This window comes from Podarcis bocagei (genome assembly GCF_964188305.1).
Source record: "Podarcis bocagei genome assembly, chromosome: 1".
NCBI lineage: Eukaryota > Metazoa > Chordata > Lepidosauria > Squamata > Lacertidae > Podarcis > Podarcis bocagei.
The window spans coordinates 78,843,224-78,862,291 of NC_138125.1; the positions used below are offsets into that span (position 1 = coordinate 78,843,224).

General features: G+C 41.8%; 1 protein-coding gene and 1 long non-coding RNA gene across 7 annotated transcripts in view; one reads left to right on the top strand and one right to left on the bottom strand.

Moving 5' to 3' along the window:
* Positions 1-19,068, bottom strand: part of AP2A2 (adaptor related protein complex 2 subunit alpha 2) — a 58,345-nt gene that overhangs the window by 3,014 nt on the left and 36,263 nt on the right. The window contains exons 9-22 of one of the 5 annotated variants that reach the window (XM_081202771.1): positions 18,601-18,769; positions 16,718-16,855; positions 15,941-16,123; positions 13,042-13,139; positions 12,222-12,453; positions 11,655-11,828; positions 10,254-10,417; positions 8,417-8,497; positions 6,800-6,882; positions 6,488-6,577; positions 4,920-5,064; positions 4,571-4,687; positions 3,094-3,163; positions 1,464-1,598 (exon numbers count right to left, since the gene is read on the bottom strand). In XM_081202771.1, the coding sequence (XP_081058897.1) occupies positions 1,464-1,598; positions 3,094-3,163; positions 4,571-4,687; positions 4,920-5,064; positions 6,488-6,577; positions 6,800-6,882; positions 8,417-8,497; positions 10,254-10,417; positions 11,655-11,828; positions 12,222-12,453; positions 13,042-13,139; positions 15,941-16,123; positions 16,718-16,855; positions 18,601-18,769 (1,879 nt within the window). Of the gene's footprint in view, positions 1-1,463; positions 1,599-3,093; positions 3,164-4,570; positions 4,688-4,919; positions 5,073-6,177; positions 6,578-6,799; positions 6,883-8,416; positions 8,498-10,253; positions 10,418-11,654; positions 11,829-12,221; positions 12,454-13,041; positions 13,140-15,940; positions 16,124-16,717; positions 16,856-18,600; positions 18,770-19,068 lie in introns of those variants that run through there. The other 4 variants (XM_081202770.1, XM_081202772.1, XM_081202773.1 and 1 more) reach the window with 4 other exon arrangements.
* On the top strand, positions 1,536-10,095 carry LOC308592216. Of its 2 annotated transcripts, none has more exons than XR_014010444.1 (3): positions 1,536-1,660; positions 2,881-2,999; positions 9,929-10,095. It is a non-coding gene; the product is annotated as an uncharacterized lncRNA (long non-coding RNA). The 2 variants fall into 2 exon arrangements; XR_014010445.1 differs by lacking the exon at positions 9,929-10,095 and adding an exon at positions 3,322-4,552.

Genomic DNA, 19,068 nt, shown 5'->3' on the forward strand with positions numbered 1-19,068 from the left:
ACTGAGATGTATCTGTGTGGAATTTAGGAGTTTCCTTGTTTAAGAGAGATGGACAGACAATAAAAAAATTTGTCTGGCTTCCTAGCTGGTGTGTCTCCAAAATCTTCCGCTGCGTATAAACTGGTGCATCGTTACCACTTGGCTCATTTCCCACCGCTCACAAAATGACATAAGAGTCACGGACTCATTGTTAAAACCGTGTTTATGGAAGACAATCTTACTTGGCTACGAGTGATTGCCAAAGAAGAAGACAACAACCATGAAAAAAGTAGAGCTTTTTGGAGAAGCAGTGCTATACATTTTAGTACAACAGCATTTTAAAATAAACCAGTTATCCTTTAGAATGAAAATGAAGTATACTTTGGGCTGCACATAAGCATAAAGGGGGGGGGGATAAGAAACAACTTCCACAAAGGTATCACACAAGGAAATAAGCTCCCTACGTAAAGGCAAGAAGAAAGTGCTAAAGATGTATGAGCATACAGAGAACGTCCCACTAGATGCTGCTACTGAGAGAAGCTGGCAGAAGGGTGCTCATCCTACCCCTTAAGGCAAGTGAACCTGAGAAACATGGTGACATGGGAAGCTGCCTCATAAACAGATCATTGGTCTAACTAGCTCAGTACCGCCTACACTGACTAGCAACCACTCACCAGGATTTCTGACAAGTGTTCCACTACCTGGAGATGCCAGCAACTGAACCAGGCATCTTCTGCCTATAAGGCATGTGCTCTAAGGCCCTTTACTTTTAGAGCTCTAGAGCAGGGGTCAGCAAACTTTTTCAGCAGGGGGCCAGTCCACTGTCCCTCAGACCTTGTGGGGGGCCAGACTATACGGAGGGGGGGGATGAACGAATTCCTATGCCCCACAAATAACCCAGAGATGCATTTTAAATAACATTCTACTCATGTAAAAACACCAGGCAGGCCCCACAAATAACCCAGGGATGCATTTTAAATAAAAGGACACATTCTACTCATGTAAGAACACACTGATTCCCGGACCATCCACAGGCCGGATTGAGAAGGTGATTGGGCTGGATCTGGCCCCCAGGCCTTAGTTTGCCTACCCATGTTCTAGAATGTTCCAGTCTAGTTCAGCAGAGGCGTAGACTTGCATGTGGCACTGCACACAGGCAAATTAGTCACAGCAAAGCAGTTTTTACCACTTGTCTGGCAGGTATTGTTTCCAAAGCAGGGTCCCAAAAGAATGCATTATGTCTTATGTTAACTGAGGAAGCAGAATAATTGCACAGCTGCTGGAACCATAGAACAGCCACAAAATATTTTACTCTGTCTTAGCTGATTGTTCCTAGAAAACAACCTCAGACATAATATTGGCTGATGCATGCTAGAGTCACAGAAGTGGGCATAGTAAAACTATGTGGTATATTTTAAAAAATCTCTTCCATTTTGCTCTTCCACACTTTCAAAACATTCAGCAAGTAAACAAGAAGCCATTACCTGTGCCTGCAGGTTGGGTTCAAGACGCATCAAACATCCAATCTGGAATGATTTTGTGTGGATTATGCCGGCTCCGACAAAGTTAGCAGGATTGGGATCTACTTCTTCCAGTAAAGCTGTACCAAAGCCAATAATCTGCCAAAGGAAAGCCAAAAAGGGGATTTGAACCAGAGACCATGAAAAAGAAAGAGCAGGTGGTGAGAAAGGAAGGAAAGGGGCCTTACAAAAGATGGGCTTGGTCAACAGGCTGAACACACAGCAGGTCAAATGGTGGTCAACAACCTCCATGCAGCCCCTCACAACCAGACTCTGAACTGGGGCTCCACAGATGTATTCTTGCAGGAATGTCTCCAATTTTAGTGGGAGCATATCTGTGGAACAGTGGTTCTTGCACTAGATTTTCCCCAAAATGCCTTGTATTAGAATCCTTGCATGCTTTCAGAATGGGTTATTTAAGTTTCAATAACTCAGCTGCTTTGATTGCTGGCTACAGCTCATGAAGCTTCTACCTACAAAAAGCAGACAATAGACAGACATCTGGAAGAACCACCCTACAAAGTCTAGACCAGGCTTCCTCAACCTCAGCCCTCCAGATGTTTTTTCAGCCTACAACTCCCATGATCCCTAGCTAGCAGGACCAGTGGTCAGGGATGATGGGAATTGTAGTCTCAAAACATCTGGAGGGCCAAGGTTGAGGAAGCCTGGTCTAGGCACAAACAAGCCTTTGTGCTCTGAAAGGAACTGGTAACATTTGGCAGTTTACATTTCATGTACTTCCCCCTACCACATGATTTTCTCACATTAGGCATAGATACCTGCAGGAAGAAAGCCTATTTATTATGTGCAGGTCTCTATGTGCAGAACCTTCCCCAGAACTTAGCACCCCAACTGCACATAGGCATCTCCACTGCAAATATCCATACCTCAGTTGTGTGCAAATAAAAAAATTCCTTCCTGTAGCACCTTAAAGACCAACTAAGTTAGTTCTTGGTATAAGCTTTCGTGTGCATGCACACTTCTTCAGATAAGAAGAAGAAGTGTGCATGCACTGAAGAAGTGTGCATGCACACGAAAGCTTATACCAAGAACTAACTTAGTTGGTCTTTAAGGTGCTACAGGAAGGAATTTTTTTATTTTGACTATGGCAGACCAACACGGCTACCTATCAGTTGTGTGTGTAAGTGGGCTTGTATGTAGATACTCAGAGAAAAGGCTCACAGTTGTCCATGGAATGATATCCCGAAGTTAAAGCTCATGTCCTTTGGAGGGGCTAGGAAAAGAGCTTTTTTATTCTTATTTGCCCAGAACTTTAAAAAATACAATTTAAACTGGGTTTGATTCTACTGCAGTGTGTGTGTTTTTACATGCATTTACATTTTTGTTTTAACATTCCTTGACACATTTTATTTTATTGCAGATGATTTTTATTTTCTGGCAAAGCACCCTGGGAGCAACAGCAATGAAGTGTGCAGGTTATAAATGCCCAAGTAGCAATGGTGATAACGATCTCAATCGTGGGATCATCACCTTGTGATGGTGAGTAATCTTACTCGGCTATGAGTGATAGCCGAAGAAGAAGGAGGAGGAGGAGGAGGGAGGAGGAGGAGGATAACAGCCACCTGCTACCCACCTTTGCCTTTGTAATTTCGGTATCCATTGGATGGTTTGCTTTAAAGATGTTCTGCACTTCCTGTTGAGGGCTGCAAAGTAACACCAAGGTTAAAGTAGTTAACATTTGCTTTGGTTTTACAGTACAAACATGAGAGAGTTAGGCAGCATTTCATATAGAACCAGCAAATTAGGGGTGGTTAAAACTGAACCTATAAAAATTGAGGCTTGAAGCAGTTTTTCGCTGCAGGGTTACATCAGCTTCCTCCTGCCTTCACAAAAAGGACTTCATTCAGCCAATGAACCAAATATTGATTCAGCAGTCTGTTTTGCCTCCCTCCCTCCTTCCACCCAACAACCCACCCACAATTCAGGTAGGCTGACCACTTTTTAAAAATCAACTAAAATGTTAAATTTACATGTAAACTTATCAAGCAGGACCAGTTTTTAAAACACTGCAAAATTACCCTAGGGGATTGGGAAGAGGGAAAGATATGGATCATTATCAATTACTGACAGGAACATTCAGCAGATCTGGTAATTGACACATATGCCCTGGTGACACCCAAACTGGATAACTGGAACACGCTCTGCATACAGTGTCCTCTGAAACCCTTTTGGAAATTTAAACTGGTGCAAAATGGTTTCTGGAGTCTACTTTACCGATCACCTCACTCCAGTTTTGTTGCAGCGGCTCCCAGTGTTTTTCCAAGCACAATTCAGGCTGCTGGTTCTTGCCTATAAAGCCCTAAACCATTGATGAGGAAGCTGTGGCCCTCCAGATGTTGTAGACTCCTGTCATTCCTGACTACTGGCCATTCTGGGTGGACCAAAGGAAACTGGGAGTCCAACAACATCTAGAGGACCACAACCCCCACCCACCACCTCAGCCCTAAACTGTTTGGGAACAGGATATCTGAAGGTCTGCCTCTTCCCATATGATCCTGATCACCTGCTGAATTCAACACTGGAGGTCCTGCTATATGTTCCAACATTTTCTGGAGCACGGTTGGGATACTTTTCTACTGCAGCACCCAGATCATGGAACTCTCATCCTTATAAGCTTCAGGCATGTTACTTTGCTGAACTTTTGATTTCATTTAATGTTTCTCTCTCTCTCTCTCTCTGATTTAAAAACTCATCTTGATCTATATACTATTTTTTTAGGGATTCTGGAAATGCTTTTATTAATGTTTAGTAATTTTATAAGTTGCTTTGGATTTATTTATGAAGAACAGTAGGGTTAAAAAAAATTAAATAAAAGAAATGTATTATGCACAGCTAGCTGTGGAAAAATGCAGGACTTGTCCTTCCCCAGTACAATCCTGCAGAGACGTTAGTACAAAGGAGGTCAATGTTCTTCTACATCAGCTTGACTGATGAAATAATTTACACCTTCATACACCACTGGAAGGGCTCAAGTTAATGGGTAGGCACCACCAGACTAAAGCAACACAGCATGTGCCATTAATGGCTGTGCAGGATCTGAACCATCTTACCTGCTTAGCTGCTTCCACCTCTGGAAGAAGTCTTGAGCGGCCATTTCTGTAGGCTGGAAAAATTTGTTCAGTGTGATGGGAAGCTTCACAGAAATGTTTTGCAACGTTCCTCCATATCTGAAACATGCAAACAGCAACAATTTAAATCTTTGAGGACCCTTGAGCATTAGGAAACAGTTGCCACAGGTTTTTTTTTTTTAAAGTATTCAAAGCATATAGACACAGGTGTCTGTTGAATTAAAACTCCACCCCAAAATGTGGTTCCCTGCCCTAATCGTTCGGTTTCATTTGTTTAGAAAGCAGTCCTTACTTAAACCCAACACATATAGACCCAAATTAAGAGTTGTACCTGAACTGAATATTTAGGGCTGGTGCTTCCATGAAGTCCGATATGCACTCAATGTTTACTATCTGCTGCACCTGAGCACCTCCCTCCACAGTGGGATCAACTGGTTTCGTCTGCAAATTCAGGCGTGGCAGGTTAAGGAAACAGGCTACTTGGCTAACTTAATATTGGGAAAGTGCTGCCATAAAGTCACAAATACCCAAACTAAAACATGAGACATTGATTACAAGAATATGATTTAAGTGCATGGGGGGGGGGTGCAAATAAATAACAGCCGCAAGGGAGCCTGAGCAGCACCAGGACTGCAGGGGGTGGCAGGGGTGCATTTTCATAGGTTCGTGGAGTAGAAAGGGACTTGGGAGTCATCTAAGCCCAACCCCCTGCTCCTTCCAGGATGCAACCACAGCATCTCAGGACCCAGACAGATGACCATTAAGCCATTGTTTAAACAGCTCCAGAGGAGGAGATCCCATCACCTCCCAGGGAAGCCTTCTGCACTGTTGAATATATAGTTCTTGGCATTAGGAAGTTTCTCTTTAAATGGTTTAGCCAAAATCTGCTTCCCTGCCATTTCCAATCATTGGTTCTAGACTGGCTCTCCAGAACAGCAGAAAGCGAGCCTGCTCCATCTTTGGTGCAACACCCCTTCAGATATTTGAAAGCAGCTTTGGTGTCTCTCTTTAACCTCTTCTTCAAATTGAAAAATCAGGCATGCACCTACTCACATACCCTGCTCTTTGCATCAAGAGGGAAGCCTCCTGACACAAACAACAGTTTGCAGGGTGCATTTTGCCAGAATCACAGCAGCGGATAGAAAACATTATCTCTATCTCCTGAACTCCCCATGGTGCTCACGATCCCCTGCAGCAGCTATTTAATATTTTTCCCAAAATGCATATTAAATTGCATTCATAATAATAATCATAACATACAGGTATTTTAGAATCTAAAAAAAAGTCAGGTTTGCATGACAGCTATCTTCAAGAGTAACGTGACAACATTTGAGAGACAGAACATTTTGGGGGATCCCTTGACACTAGAGGGGCAGCCACAGGCTCCATAAACATTGTCATTTAAACAAATAATTTAAAACCAAGGAACTCTGCCTGCATAATGCCTAGTACAGTGGTACCTCTGGTTACGAACTTAATTCGTTCCGGAGGTCTGTTCTTAACCTGAAACCGTTAACCTGAGCTACCACTTTTACTAATGGGGCCTCCCACTGCCGCCACACGATTTCTGTTCTCATCCTGAGGTAAAGTTGTTAACCCGAGGTACTACTACAGGGTTAGCGGAGTCTGTAGCCCGAAGTGTTTGTAACCCAAGGTACCATTCTAAAGAGAAGGGATTTTCTTTTCTAGGTCAAACACAGAACCAGTCTACCTTCCTGACATGATTATCCTTAAATCACCTTTCCCTATATTGTGGTCCCCCAAGAAATGCAATGAACACTTCTGCCCAATGTTCTCCAATTCTTCCTACTAAACTGCAGTCCCTGCAGCATACAGTCTGATTCCTGCGCTTAAGAACAACATTTCTCTTGTTAGAGATATCAGGTGACAAAAGGATATTAGCCTGAAGTTCATCTGAACAGATTAGCGCTGGAGTAAAATTCAAAAATTGTGTTGAAGTCTTGTTCCCATAAAATATGAACATCCGACCTGCAAAGAAACAAGGCAACACTTATGAGTGTTTTATTTAAACCACCACCCAAGCCTACTTAAGCTTGAAAAGGAATTAATTATAATATGCAGGGCTTTTCTTACATTCTTACAAAGGCCCAGCAATATTTCATTAGGGGCCCAAACATGACACTTCTTACAAAAATAGGACCTAAGGTAATACTGTAGAATGCAGTTTATCATAACCTGTGTTGTTCTTACCCAAGTTCTGCCGAAATTCAGATTTCAAACCAATCTGTAGCAACTGATTCTCAAATAAGACTCCATTATTTTTGCAAACAAACCTAGAAAGAGAGAAGCAGGCACAATATAGGAATTGTGTTTTAGATAAATCACATGTTGTTACCAACTGCTTTAGATAGAAAGGATGCAGACAGACATCTGTGCACCCAGGAATATTAGAAGTCAAGAAGAAGCAAGAACCAAGATAGAATCAAAATCAAGAAGTAAGCTGTAAGTCAAATAGTCCTTGCAAAATTTGCTTTATTCCTCAACTATTCCAAGCTGCCCCAATCACAGAAACATTGGGGGGAAGGGTTAAGGAGCCACAACATCCATGCTCTGAGGACTGGGCAACTGGTAGGAGCAAAAGACTGAAGTTTGAAAGACATGACAATATCCCCTAGGGCATCTTAGAAACATTAAAATGGCATATCACTTGCTTGGTGCCATTCTAAGTATTAACTATTGCCAAGTTGGGGTAGGCATGGTGTTTTCTCTCCCAGCTAAGACTAATTAGCTCAGGCTTCAAACATCAATTACTTACCAATGCAATGAATCAGAAGACAGACAGCAATGCATTATGAAGAGCTTTAGATTATGGTGGTTGCCAAATTGTGGTTGCCCAAGGCAAAGGATTGTATTAGGTATTAGGTAAATTATGTGGGTTAGACCAGTGGGAGAAACAGTACAAACGAGCTATGGTCTGGAGATCTACTAAGTGACAAAACATGCAGCCTCAGTATTTCTTCTGTAAAATAGGATCGACAGCCTAGCTCACGGGAATGCTATGAGTGTGCAGACCTTGCAAACTGCTTTACAAAATGCACAACAAATAACAGCATTTGTGTTACTTTAGTTTAGTAAGAGTTTAGGACCCAGGCACAGTCTTGGTTCTTACTTCACTATTTTTCCTGAAGGAAAGACTAGACATTCTAGCACACTGTAAGAGCCAAAGCCTCGATATTTGATTCCTTTGAATACTCATCAACACTGCAGAGCTCTATCCCAGAATATGCTGCATGTTGACTGCCAGAGAGTATCATAGGGCCGATTCACAAATACGTGTGTGTGTGTGTGTGTGTGTGTGTGTGTGTGTGTGTGTCACTCAGCCTCCAGATGCAGGATGTGTGAAATGACAATGCTGCATTGTATTTAAAGAGATAGTTGTGTGAGGACTCCCTCATACCTGCATGTTCACCACTTGACTACAATATCAAGTAGAACCAGCCCACAGCTTTTGCAATTAGGCAACATGTAAACTTTGAAAACATTTGATCTATAATTACCGAGATCAAAGCAATTGATGCCAGCTTCCATTACAAGCAATTCTATTGCCTTTCTTACACTCTAAAAAAAAGCTTGCTACTTTTCAGTTACCTTCCTGGATTACATTAAAAAAACTGGATATGAAGATAAAAAGATTGTTTTCCCTATGACAATTCACATGCACATTTTGATCACGCCTGCTCCAAGGCAGATCATACTCAGGCCAGAACAAGCAGCAACAAGTAAAATCATTTGAAATGATGTGCTTTAAAAAAAAAAGTAAAAAGTTGTACTAGTTGCCCAGTCCTGCAAGGATTTAGTATTGCTTACGTGTGAAAAAGCTCATCAGCATCATGCACAGCATCAGCTGGTTCCTCAGAAACCACCTGCTCATTTGAAGATAGGTCAGGACTAAAGTGAAGCAGCAGAAAGAGACGAAAAGAGAAGAGAAAAGAAGAGAAGAGAAGAGAAGAGGCAGCACACAGAAAGGAAGAGGTTAGTTAGTAAGGAAAGGAAAACTTAGAAAAGAGGAAAAATCCCTCCTCCCAACTCCATTAACAGCACTATCTTAGACCTACTTAGTGAAAAAGAAGTCCCATCGTTCAGCCCAGACACTGAGGTCCAGCTCCAAGGGCCTTCTGCTGGTTCCCTCACTGCGAGAAGTGATGTTACAGGGAACCAGGCAGAGGGCCTTATTGGAAGTGGCGCCCACCCTGTCAACGCCCTCCCATCAGATGTCAAGGAAATAAACAACTATCCGACTTTTAGAAGACATCTGAAGGCAGACGTGTTTAGGGAAGTTTTTAATGCCTGATGTTTTAGTATGTTATGATATATGCTGTGAGCTGCTCAGAGTAGCTGGGGAAGCCCAGCCAGATGGGCGGGGCATAAATAATAAAATTATTATTATTATTAATGGCTGTTACTCCCAGGTAAGTGGGTACAGGGCTGCAGCATAAGAGCAGCATTTTCAATAGCTTATAAGAAAGACTCAGTGGGTTGTAACCAACAGTGTTTGGGCACAAGCGGAACAGGGCTATGCTAGTCATGTGAATGGGAAGGTTAAGTCCTGATGCAGAAGTGGAAGTCCATTCAAGCAATGTTGGGATTCCGATCTATAGATAGACTAAATCTAAAATTTGCTTGCACACACAATCCTGAATTATTGAGCACAAAGAAACTAAAGTAACAATTTGAGAGAATTTCCCCCCTTGATGGTATTTATGTACTCTTATCAAATACTCCAGTTCTTGAAATGGCTTTGCTCAAGGTTGTCCACTACGTTGCAACTTTGCAGCACTCTTCTGAGTTATGGATAGAGCTTGACATTTGTCTTCAAGCATTTTCAAGTTTTTCTACACTGCCTTTTAAGACAACGGTTTAAATGTTTAAAATAAATAAAGACAACTCCCAAACTCAGGCTGCAACACTGTAGGATTGCACTAAGAACTTTATGTGAAGGTGCTGGCAAGTGCAAAACTGCAAGTGGGCACTTGTTGAATCAAGAGACCTGACCAGTGATGTTTCATAAAGCTACCAGTACTTGATTTAACGGACAGAGAAGGAATGTCATTAGTTTGGTGTGTTTTTAAAAGGGGGGGGGGGGTTCACACATGCAACAGGAGAAACTACCAAACTAGAGCAAAATACTGCTGTCCCCACATCAAAATATTTTGATTGTATTCATCCTTTTATTATTATTTATTACTATTAATCAGATATTTAATTAATACCATTATGATTTTTCTCATTGCCATGCATGCACTTACCCTAAAGGAAGGGTGATCAACTTGTGGCTGGTGGGCCAGGTCTGGCCCTCCATGAAATTTTATTTGTTTGCAGCCCTATCCAATTCTACAATCAAGAGAATTCAGCCACAGAGAGAAAAATGCTTTCCAGTTATATGGAAGAGATATTTAAGATTTACAGGAAAGTGACATCCAGTGCCCAGACTACTATGTGATGAATAAGATGTCTTCCCCCAAAATAAAAAAGTGTGGCCAATCCTAGCAAGGCGAATAGTGTCATACATGAGTTAAGATGACTTGCCAATCTTTGTTGCTCTCTCAGTGAAACATGCAAGAAGGGAACCTGGTAGTAGCTGGGAAAGAGAAAGGGCGAACAATTGCTTCCCACCACTCCTATGATGCTTAGGTTTATTATGTACCTTGCAAAGTTATCTTCAGAACCTGGAGCTAGAGATGCGGGAGCCGCAGAGGTGTCCGAAAACACATCTACCAACAAACTGCCACTAGATGCTGGGGCTGGAACAGAGTTTGTCGTGGGGGCTGTGCCAAGTCCTAAAAGGTCTGCTGAAGGAGATGGAGTAGACTGTAAGAGACAACAGGAAAGTTCTGTGATTAAAGCATGTCTGCTGATAAGATACAAACGGGGCCAAGGCCCCAGCTCACTTTCCCCAGCCAACGTGAAGTTCTTTCATTAAGAAAACTGTGTCGTTCATCACATTAATTTGATTTTGCAATAACATCCCGTTCCTTGACCCACAAAGCATTTAACGTTATCAGAAAAGGAGACAGCAAATCAATTTGAACAGTAACACGGAATGAAAACGTGAGCAGACAAGCAGTTATCACAGGTATAAGATCTAAAGGGGAAAGGAACTTGCTGAGGAGGAAAAGTCGTAAGAAGAGGAAGCCTGGCATGTTGCTGTGTCTCTTGCAACCCACTCCTGGATTCTCAGTATACTTTTCCTCTCAGGAGTACACTCACAGGCTTCTTACATTTTGATTTTTAGTCCCAGAGAGATTAACAGGAGTACCCATGACTGAAAGCCACCTCATCAAGAATAGCCCAGTGTCACTCCATTAAATCAACATGGACACATTGTTAGACTGGGAATAAGACCCACCTGTCTGTGTACGTATAATATTGATATTTATAAAAATATTTATAGACCCTCTTATATATAATCTCAGGGTAGTGTACAACAAGGTTTATAAATATATATATATAATACCATTTAAAAACAATACAAAATGATGATAAAAATGGCCCACTCATCTGAAAAGCTTAAACCACGGAACAGGCCTGTCGACACAAAGAAGTCTTCAAGAGACACCTGGAGGTTAGCAGTGAGGCTACCTGTTGTATTTCTGCTGGAAGAATATTCCACAGCTTGGGATTGGAAGCCTGCCTGACTTCTAGTTAAAGCCCATAGGGCTTCCGAAACACAAGGCACAACTAACTGTGATCTTTCGGATGATCTCAGTGATTGAGCTAAGATATACGGGCCCAGACAGTCGCAAGGTAACCCTGACCCAAGTTGTTCTGGGGTTTAGATCTCAATACAAGAAACTGGCCCAGTGGCATGGCATGACCAAAATGTATAGAAAAACGACTGAGAAAATATCTATCCTAGCCATTCATAAAGCAAATTAATTTGGATTTTGAAGTGTATCCAAATTGGCCTTTCCTTGTTGCCAGGGTACCAGTATAGTTAAGGTCTGGAAGGAGACCTCTCCACTAGTGTTATATGCAGACATTCCATTTCCCTTATAATCAACCTGGCTTCAAGAACTGGTATGTTACACTGCTGAAACCAACCTACCACAGTGCTGGCATTTACAAGAGTAGCTTCTGTGCTCCCATTCACATCAGAGTTCCTCTCTTTCTTTGTCTCTTCCAAGTCAGTAACTGTGTTGGGGCCCTTTTTCTTCTTGAGCTTAGCCAGAATGGAGGACTCCCTCTCTGGAAATGGGGGCATTTCTTCCAGCACCGTTGCCTTATAGGGAAAACAAGCCATAAGAGACCAGAGCATGTGTACTTGGAAGAGGTAGGAAAAACACTGTGATTTCTTAAGGGAGGAATGGAGAATCTCTAACCCTCCTGTTGTCACTAGTCTATAATTCCCATCAATCTTGATCACTGGCCATGTTGGCTGGGCTGGTAGGAGTCCAACATGGAGGACCACGTTTCCCAACCTCTGTATTAAAGTATAACCCCCACATGGTGTATGTTACATTATCCCATTTGCTACAATCAATTAACAACGCCCTTCACCCCACCAAAAAAAACAAACCACCAATCACAATTATGGCTGGTGTAAAAAAAGGGGGGGGCAATATTTCTGGACACAGCTGCCAAGAATTAACTTCACATCCATGTGAATACATACCAAGATGTCAGTACTTGCAATTGTACTGAGTCTCAAGTACTCAACAGCTCTTTGCTGCAGCTCAACATCAGCATTTTTCAGTTGGCTATCACTGCGCAGCACATCCTGAATAGTTGTTTTTATCTCAGGAAATAAATTCACAAATTTTATGTACGTAGACAGAAGCAGTGCTCTGGTTGGAACACTGCATAGGTGGAACTTTGAGTGCAGTAGGTTGAACTGGATCAAAGGGCTGGGGTGGAGGGGAGGAAAAGAGAGGAAAAAGGAACAAGAACCAAGTCACCATTAAAACTGCGAGTTGACAATGATTTGCAGCCAATCAGAAGCCGTGCCTTGGTTTTTGAACGTTTCGAGAGTCGAACAGATTCCCAGAACGCATTAAATTCGAGAACCAAGGTACCACTGTACTTAAGTAATGAAATTTCTCTTGCCATGATCTCAGAATCCCATTCCTCCACTAGTTTACAGAATTGTTACTTTAAACAAAAAGGATGGCATTCTCTCCTCACAGCCGCATGTCCTTCTGCACAATTGAGTGCTATCCTAATAAATTCTCCATGGGCCATGTCAGACAAAAACGGGGTATCAGCGACTCCTGACTCAAGGGCCCCCCACTCCACCCTGGGAGGAGAGGAACATAGGAGGGGCAGAGCCAAAAGCTCTGGAGACATAATGGGCAAGTGAGTATATGCTGGCATAGATGACAGAAAGATCACAAATTATTATTGTAGATAGACCGTTTTAAAATTGGCTGCATAGTTATTATGCCACAGTTATTAATTCCTTGTTGCCACCCCCAGGTTCAAGAGAGTGTTTTTACCTAGATCTTGGATCCCCAGCAATCAGATTTCCAAATTCTCCCAAGATGTAGCCACCTACTTTTACCAAGTTCTCATGGCAGGCCGGTGCTTGAAGCGCCTGTTGAAGACATTTGAAGCCCATCATAAAGTTGCTAGACACAGTAAATGCAAGCACCTAAAACATTAGCGCTGATGAAGATTCAGGATTTTTTTAAAAAAATTATTTGGTTGCCTCACAGTAGTGTCTACATAGGGTTTCTCCCTTTTCTCCAGGGCATCAGTGAGTGTCACAACTAGAAACATGATATTGATTAGAGCAAGATTACCAGCTGAGAGTCATGAGGCCTGCCTGATCTCCACTGGGTTGGAAGGAGTTTCCTTATAATCTAGGATTGGCTAGTGACTGAAGGTCTGGGATCCCTTGGCATGCAGCTTGGTTTTCATTTGAGTATTGGTCCAGCTTTGTGCATATAGCACAGGTGAAGGGGCAAACTGGACTCACACATGGAGAGCAGGGTGGCAAGAAGTTATGAGTCTCAGTAGTGGCACCCTCCTTGTGGAACGCCCTCCCACCAGATGTCAAAGAGAACAACAACTACCAGACTTTTAGAAGACATCTGAAGGCAGCCCTGTTTAGGGAAGCTTTTAATGTTTGATGTATCATAGTATTTTAATATTCTTTTGGAAGCCGCCCAGAGTGGCTGGGGAAACCCAGCCAGATGGGCGGGGTATAAATAATAAATTATTATTATTATTATTATTATTATTATTATTATTATTATTATTATGAGTCTGAATCCAATAACCTACTGGTCTCTTCCAAACCGATACTAAACGGCTGGCATTATTTGGAGGATATTGTGCTGTATGTGGGGAAGATATGATTGAACTGGAGAGAAGAGTTTACAGTCCTCCCTCTCCCCTGCACTCTGCAACAACACTTTAAACATGAAAGTAACTTCTGCCGCTCTAGGAGGAACGTTCTGTTCCATTCTGTGGTATGGACTGCTAGCTTCCTGCATCTGTACAAGCAGTACAAACACAATGGAATAAGGAAAATCTGTTTACTAGTTGCCCTCCTTTTTACTCCTGCCCAATGTATTGGAAAAGTTGTCGTTCTTAGATGTATATCCTACTTTTTGACCAGAAATCACAAAAGGAGTTAACAGCTTTAATTAAAAATAGTAATATATTTTAAGAGAGAGAAATAAAAGAAACAGACCCAAAAGGAGATATTTGCAAGGGGAGGTGGGAAGAGAAAAGATCCCATTTTTTAAAAAAGGTTCCGAAAGTTAGCATAATACATAAATCCTTTAAAAGTGTTTGTTAGGTACTGGTCAGTCAAAGCTCTCAGAGAAACTTTTGAAACAACCAAATCACAGAAAAGCAGGATATAATGCTGCAGTATTATTATTATTATTATTATTATTATTATTATTATTATTATTATTATTATTTTCCTGGCATGGCCAAGTTCTTCTCTCCTCCAAAGCCACCACTATAAGGCTAACTTAAGAGAAATAAGAATGGCAAATAACTTTTTCACGCTCAAAACATTTTTTGCTTGTGCTATCACAACACAACAGATTAGAGGAACAGATGGAAGATTAGCTCTTAGCAGAAAGGCAGGTTTATCTCATTGTGTCAGGGAGTAGTGCAATTTGTGCAGAAAGCTGCTCAAAACAGAGGGGTCTTATCAGAAGCCTGCAGAGCGAGGATCAGTTCCAAGTACACAACTCGTGCAAGACAGCTAGTTAATCTTGACAAGAAGAAAGAAAGTGCCAACCTGGCCTTTGAGAGGGGTGGTGGCACTGGGGTGCATATGATAATGCACTCTTGACAGCAGTGGCTCATAACAGGGAAAGAGGGCCAGGTACCCAGAGCCTAAAAGGATTATTAGCCAACCTGGATACAGCATGCCTAAGTGACAGCAGTCACCCAAGTGCAAAGGTCACTTCAACTCAGTAGGAAGACAGCACCAGTTATTAACCATCCACCCTAACAGTTATAACTACAACACTTTGGCCAAGTGCTACTTCAAACTAATGAGGTGTTTATAGAAAAGTTATTTGCATCGCTAGCCAATGATAATTTCTTAGATTCAGAACTGGAATATTCCAGTCTTTCTAAATTTCATTTTTAATAAAACTATTTCAATGTAAGCATCTTTGGGCAATGTAGAGAAAGCACCAGCATTACAAATAACGAAGAGTCTTGTGCCACCTTTAAAAAACTAGCAAAATTATTATGGCATATAGGCTTTTGTGGGCTGCAGACCCCTTCATCAGATGCATTAAGTGTTATCCTGAGAGGCATATATGAGAGAGAGAAAAGAAGAATAAAGAGAAAGAGAGCAGTTAACAGAAATAAAATGCAGGGAAGTGCAGGCAGTAATAATTGTGTAATTATCTGTGGCATTCACAAGACAGTTTATCAAAGTTTATTGGCCCCTTGGCATCATCATCCATCATTCATTCTTCCTCATTCTAGGCAACCGCTGCCTCATCCACTAAGGAGTGAAGTTTACACAAATTTTCACATGGAACAATTCTCTCCCCCCTCACAGTGCCTCAAAAACATTTCCCAATTCAAACTTTAGTCTACCTTCATGTTTATTTTCATTGAGACAAGGATTTCTCCATGTAAGTAATACACCATTAGCACAATGAAAAAGTCATACCCTGTGGGTCTATTGCTAAAAATGAAATTAAGGGAAGGGACAAGGCAAAGTTACAGAGCCGCAGAAGTGTCAGAAGCAAGTAAGAAAAGAGCATAAGCAGAAAATACCAGCAAAGAGGAATGATGAAAGAAGTCAAACATCCACCTGGACCAGAATTATTCCTTACCACTTGGCTTTCATTACTAGTTTACAGTGAGATGCTGGAAGAAAAAGGCTTCCAAACAATAATTATGTCTTACCTCAAAGACTGTCTTTGCTGCATACCCTTGCACATCATCTCTGTTAATTACAATCTGGATGACTCTGTACCACACCTCTTCACTGACATAGTCTCCAGCGATTCGAATCAAATTCAAGATGGTGTCCACATACCAAGTGTAGTCCACTGCATATTTCTCAGCTAAAATCGCAACCTTCAGCACCTGAGCAAACATACACAACACCAACTTATGAAGCAACTTCATTCAAACAATGAATTTCTACAGCATTTAACACCTATCCATTAAAAAATAAATAAAGGAAAACTAAACATAGCACTGTTCCTACATCTCTCAGTTCATCCAAATTAGTTACTATAAATACCCTCCTTAGTACAACGTATCCAATATAGATTAATACCTTAAACAAATGTAAAGGGGTGATCCAGAGACAATATATTTTAGGATCAACTGAAGTAAACGCAAAGCACATTTTACTGTGATTAGACTGATCATATACAGTTTAATAAACCCAATGCAAGAAATTCTGCCATCTACTTTAAACAGCAACCAAAAGATTGTCACCTGTGGCACCTTAAAATAAATTTATTATGGCTACTCCTCTAGAAGTCAGCACAGAGGTGACCAGATACTGGAATTAGCATTTGTACATAGTAGTCACACTGAAATTGTCAGATGCTATGTTTAGCTTTGCAAAAGTTGATGTCATCTTGCAGCTCTAAATTTATAGCAGCACTCAACTGTGAAGACAGCTCAGATTTATTATTATTATTAATTATTATTATTATTATTACTTACAATTTCTTCTCTAATAGAATAATCAGCCGTTTCCAGGTAATTCAGCATTTCAGCTACAATTTGCTGGGCGTTGCTTCGGTCACACATGGCATACAGGAGGTCCACCGCTCTTTGTCGCACACTTACATCCCTCTCTGTCTGCAAAGGACATCACAATGATAAAAGATCAACAGAAAGGGAGAGATTTGGGGAAACAACAATTAAGACGTGTCCAAATTTTTAAGCAGACTATCGCAGTGCCCACGCTACAGATACTAGCGCCTGAATTGCACCTAGAATCAGTACCAGGCGGAATTTGTTTCGAAGTCAATAATCCTAAACAGCATTTATAACAGGAAACAAGATACTTGGCTTCATCCCAATTGGGGTCAAAGCCAGGAAAACAATTTTAAGTGGAATGATTATTTATTAAATATTACTAATTAAGAGTTGTGGATCAAGGGAAGGATAACCATGTAATGAATGACACCAAGACATTCACCCCACCCCACCCCCGGCTGCAACCATACAAGACTCCTCAGTAGGGGGCCAACCAACTATGCAAGAAAAGTAGCAGTAACGCAGAGTTGGGGAACTTGAGGTCTCTCAAATGCTGGCTGGGTCTCATGGGAGTTTTTAGTTCAGCAACATACGGAAGGCTACATGTTCTCCACCCCTGGGGCAATGGCTAGTAGTAGCTCAATCTAGGGTCCCTCCGGGGTCTCCCCCTGGTGGTCACAAAGCCTCTGAGCCCCATTGGTCATGAAGTGGAGAGAATGGCTTGTCACATATTTGTCAGAAGGTGGGTGCTGAGATCTAAGGGAAGAAGGTAGAAGTGTTGACACTCTACCCTACTTCCTCTTTTTCCTGCTTGGCAGGGGGTTTTCCTGCTTGGCAGGGGGTTGGACTCGATGGCCCTTGTGGTCTCTTCCAACTCTATGATTCTATGATTCTCTTCCAGTTCTATATGCTTTTTATGGTTTAGATGAATTCTACAGGATCCAACTTTTACCCAGATCCCTTGGAAAAGCAAAAAAAAATGCACGCACAGACACTTTCTTACTCATGGGGAGGAGCTAATCTGGGAGACAGAAACAATAAGTGAGCAGCGTGGGTGGCATCCACAGCACTTGCTCAAAAATCTAAATGATATCATAGACCCCAAAAGAGATTGGTGGCCCCTGCTTTATACTTTGACTAGAAAGTATTAAGAACTAGACTGTGGTGACGTTGATGCATCCAAGGGCACCATGAACTGCAGGAAGGAACGGGTCAGAAAAGAACAAGGATGCAGATACAGGAGGTAGTGAGTAGTGGTGAGACCCACCAACTACTGTATTGGGTCTCTTCCCTGTGGGACGGTGGTCCCCTCCCAGGGTTGCTGTACATTAATTTTAGTGGCAAGGGCAAGAGGTTAAAGCCAAGTCCAGCTCTAGCTGCATGGCGATAGTCAGTCATTTGGGAGGAAAACAGAGAAAGAAAATTAAGCATCCTTCAGTAGAAACCTTAATCTGTTCTTTCTCTTCAGCTAGGTGCTTTTCTCTGGTATCCTCCTCACCTCCAGCATCCTCAGAGGCATTGTCATTCCCCTCAATTGCCCTCTGTCCTTCTAACCAACACTCCCTTGTTCAACATGTTAAATCCCAGGACAGTGGCACGTGATTCAGGCTGCAGTTCAAGCACAGGCCCACTGATGGATGTGAAGCCTCTCTTTATCGTTCATTATGTTTTAAAGAGCTTCCAATGAAGAGACCACTCCACATCCTTTTTATTGCATGAATAAAACTCTTGCTGCTCTTGGAATGCAAAGCAGCAAGCCCACACAGATACATGGTTTGGTTTTGCTTTGTTTTTTAAAAAAATCAAGTCCAAATTTCAGGTTAATACACAGATCCAATAGTTACCTTCAGTGCATTGATAACTGTTTCTATGTGCGTTTTCACGGCCTCGTGTGAAAACTCAGAGCTTGCAAGCGTGCACATGCTTTCCAGTGCTAGGTACCGAAGATTAGTTTCCCGGTGCTGCAAGAACTGGCCTAACTGATTACAGGCACGGACAAGCAGGTTTGGCTCACTAGGCAGAAGAGAGTGTGTGGAAAAGGTAAAAAAAAAGAAAAGAAAAGACAGCATTGGAAAGTGCATTGAGGAAAACATTAATGAGAGTTAGGTACCAAGAGGTACCTTCACTACAGGAGCTTCAAAACTGCAGCTAATACCTTTTGGAGGGTTAGTAGCAGCACAGCTACATATTGCAGGAAGTAATTAAAATTCTATTTTAGGTAATTAAGATTCTATTTTAAAAGCTGGAAGCTTATCAGGAGCTTTGCAGAGTCTGGGATCCTGCCGTGTCCTGATAACACAATGCTGGCCTCA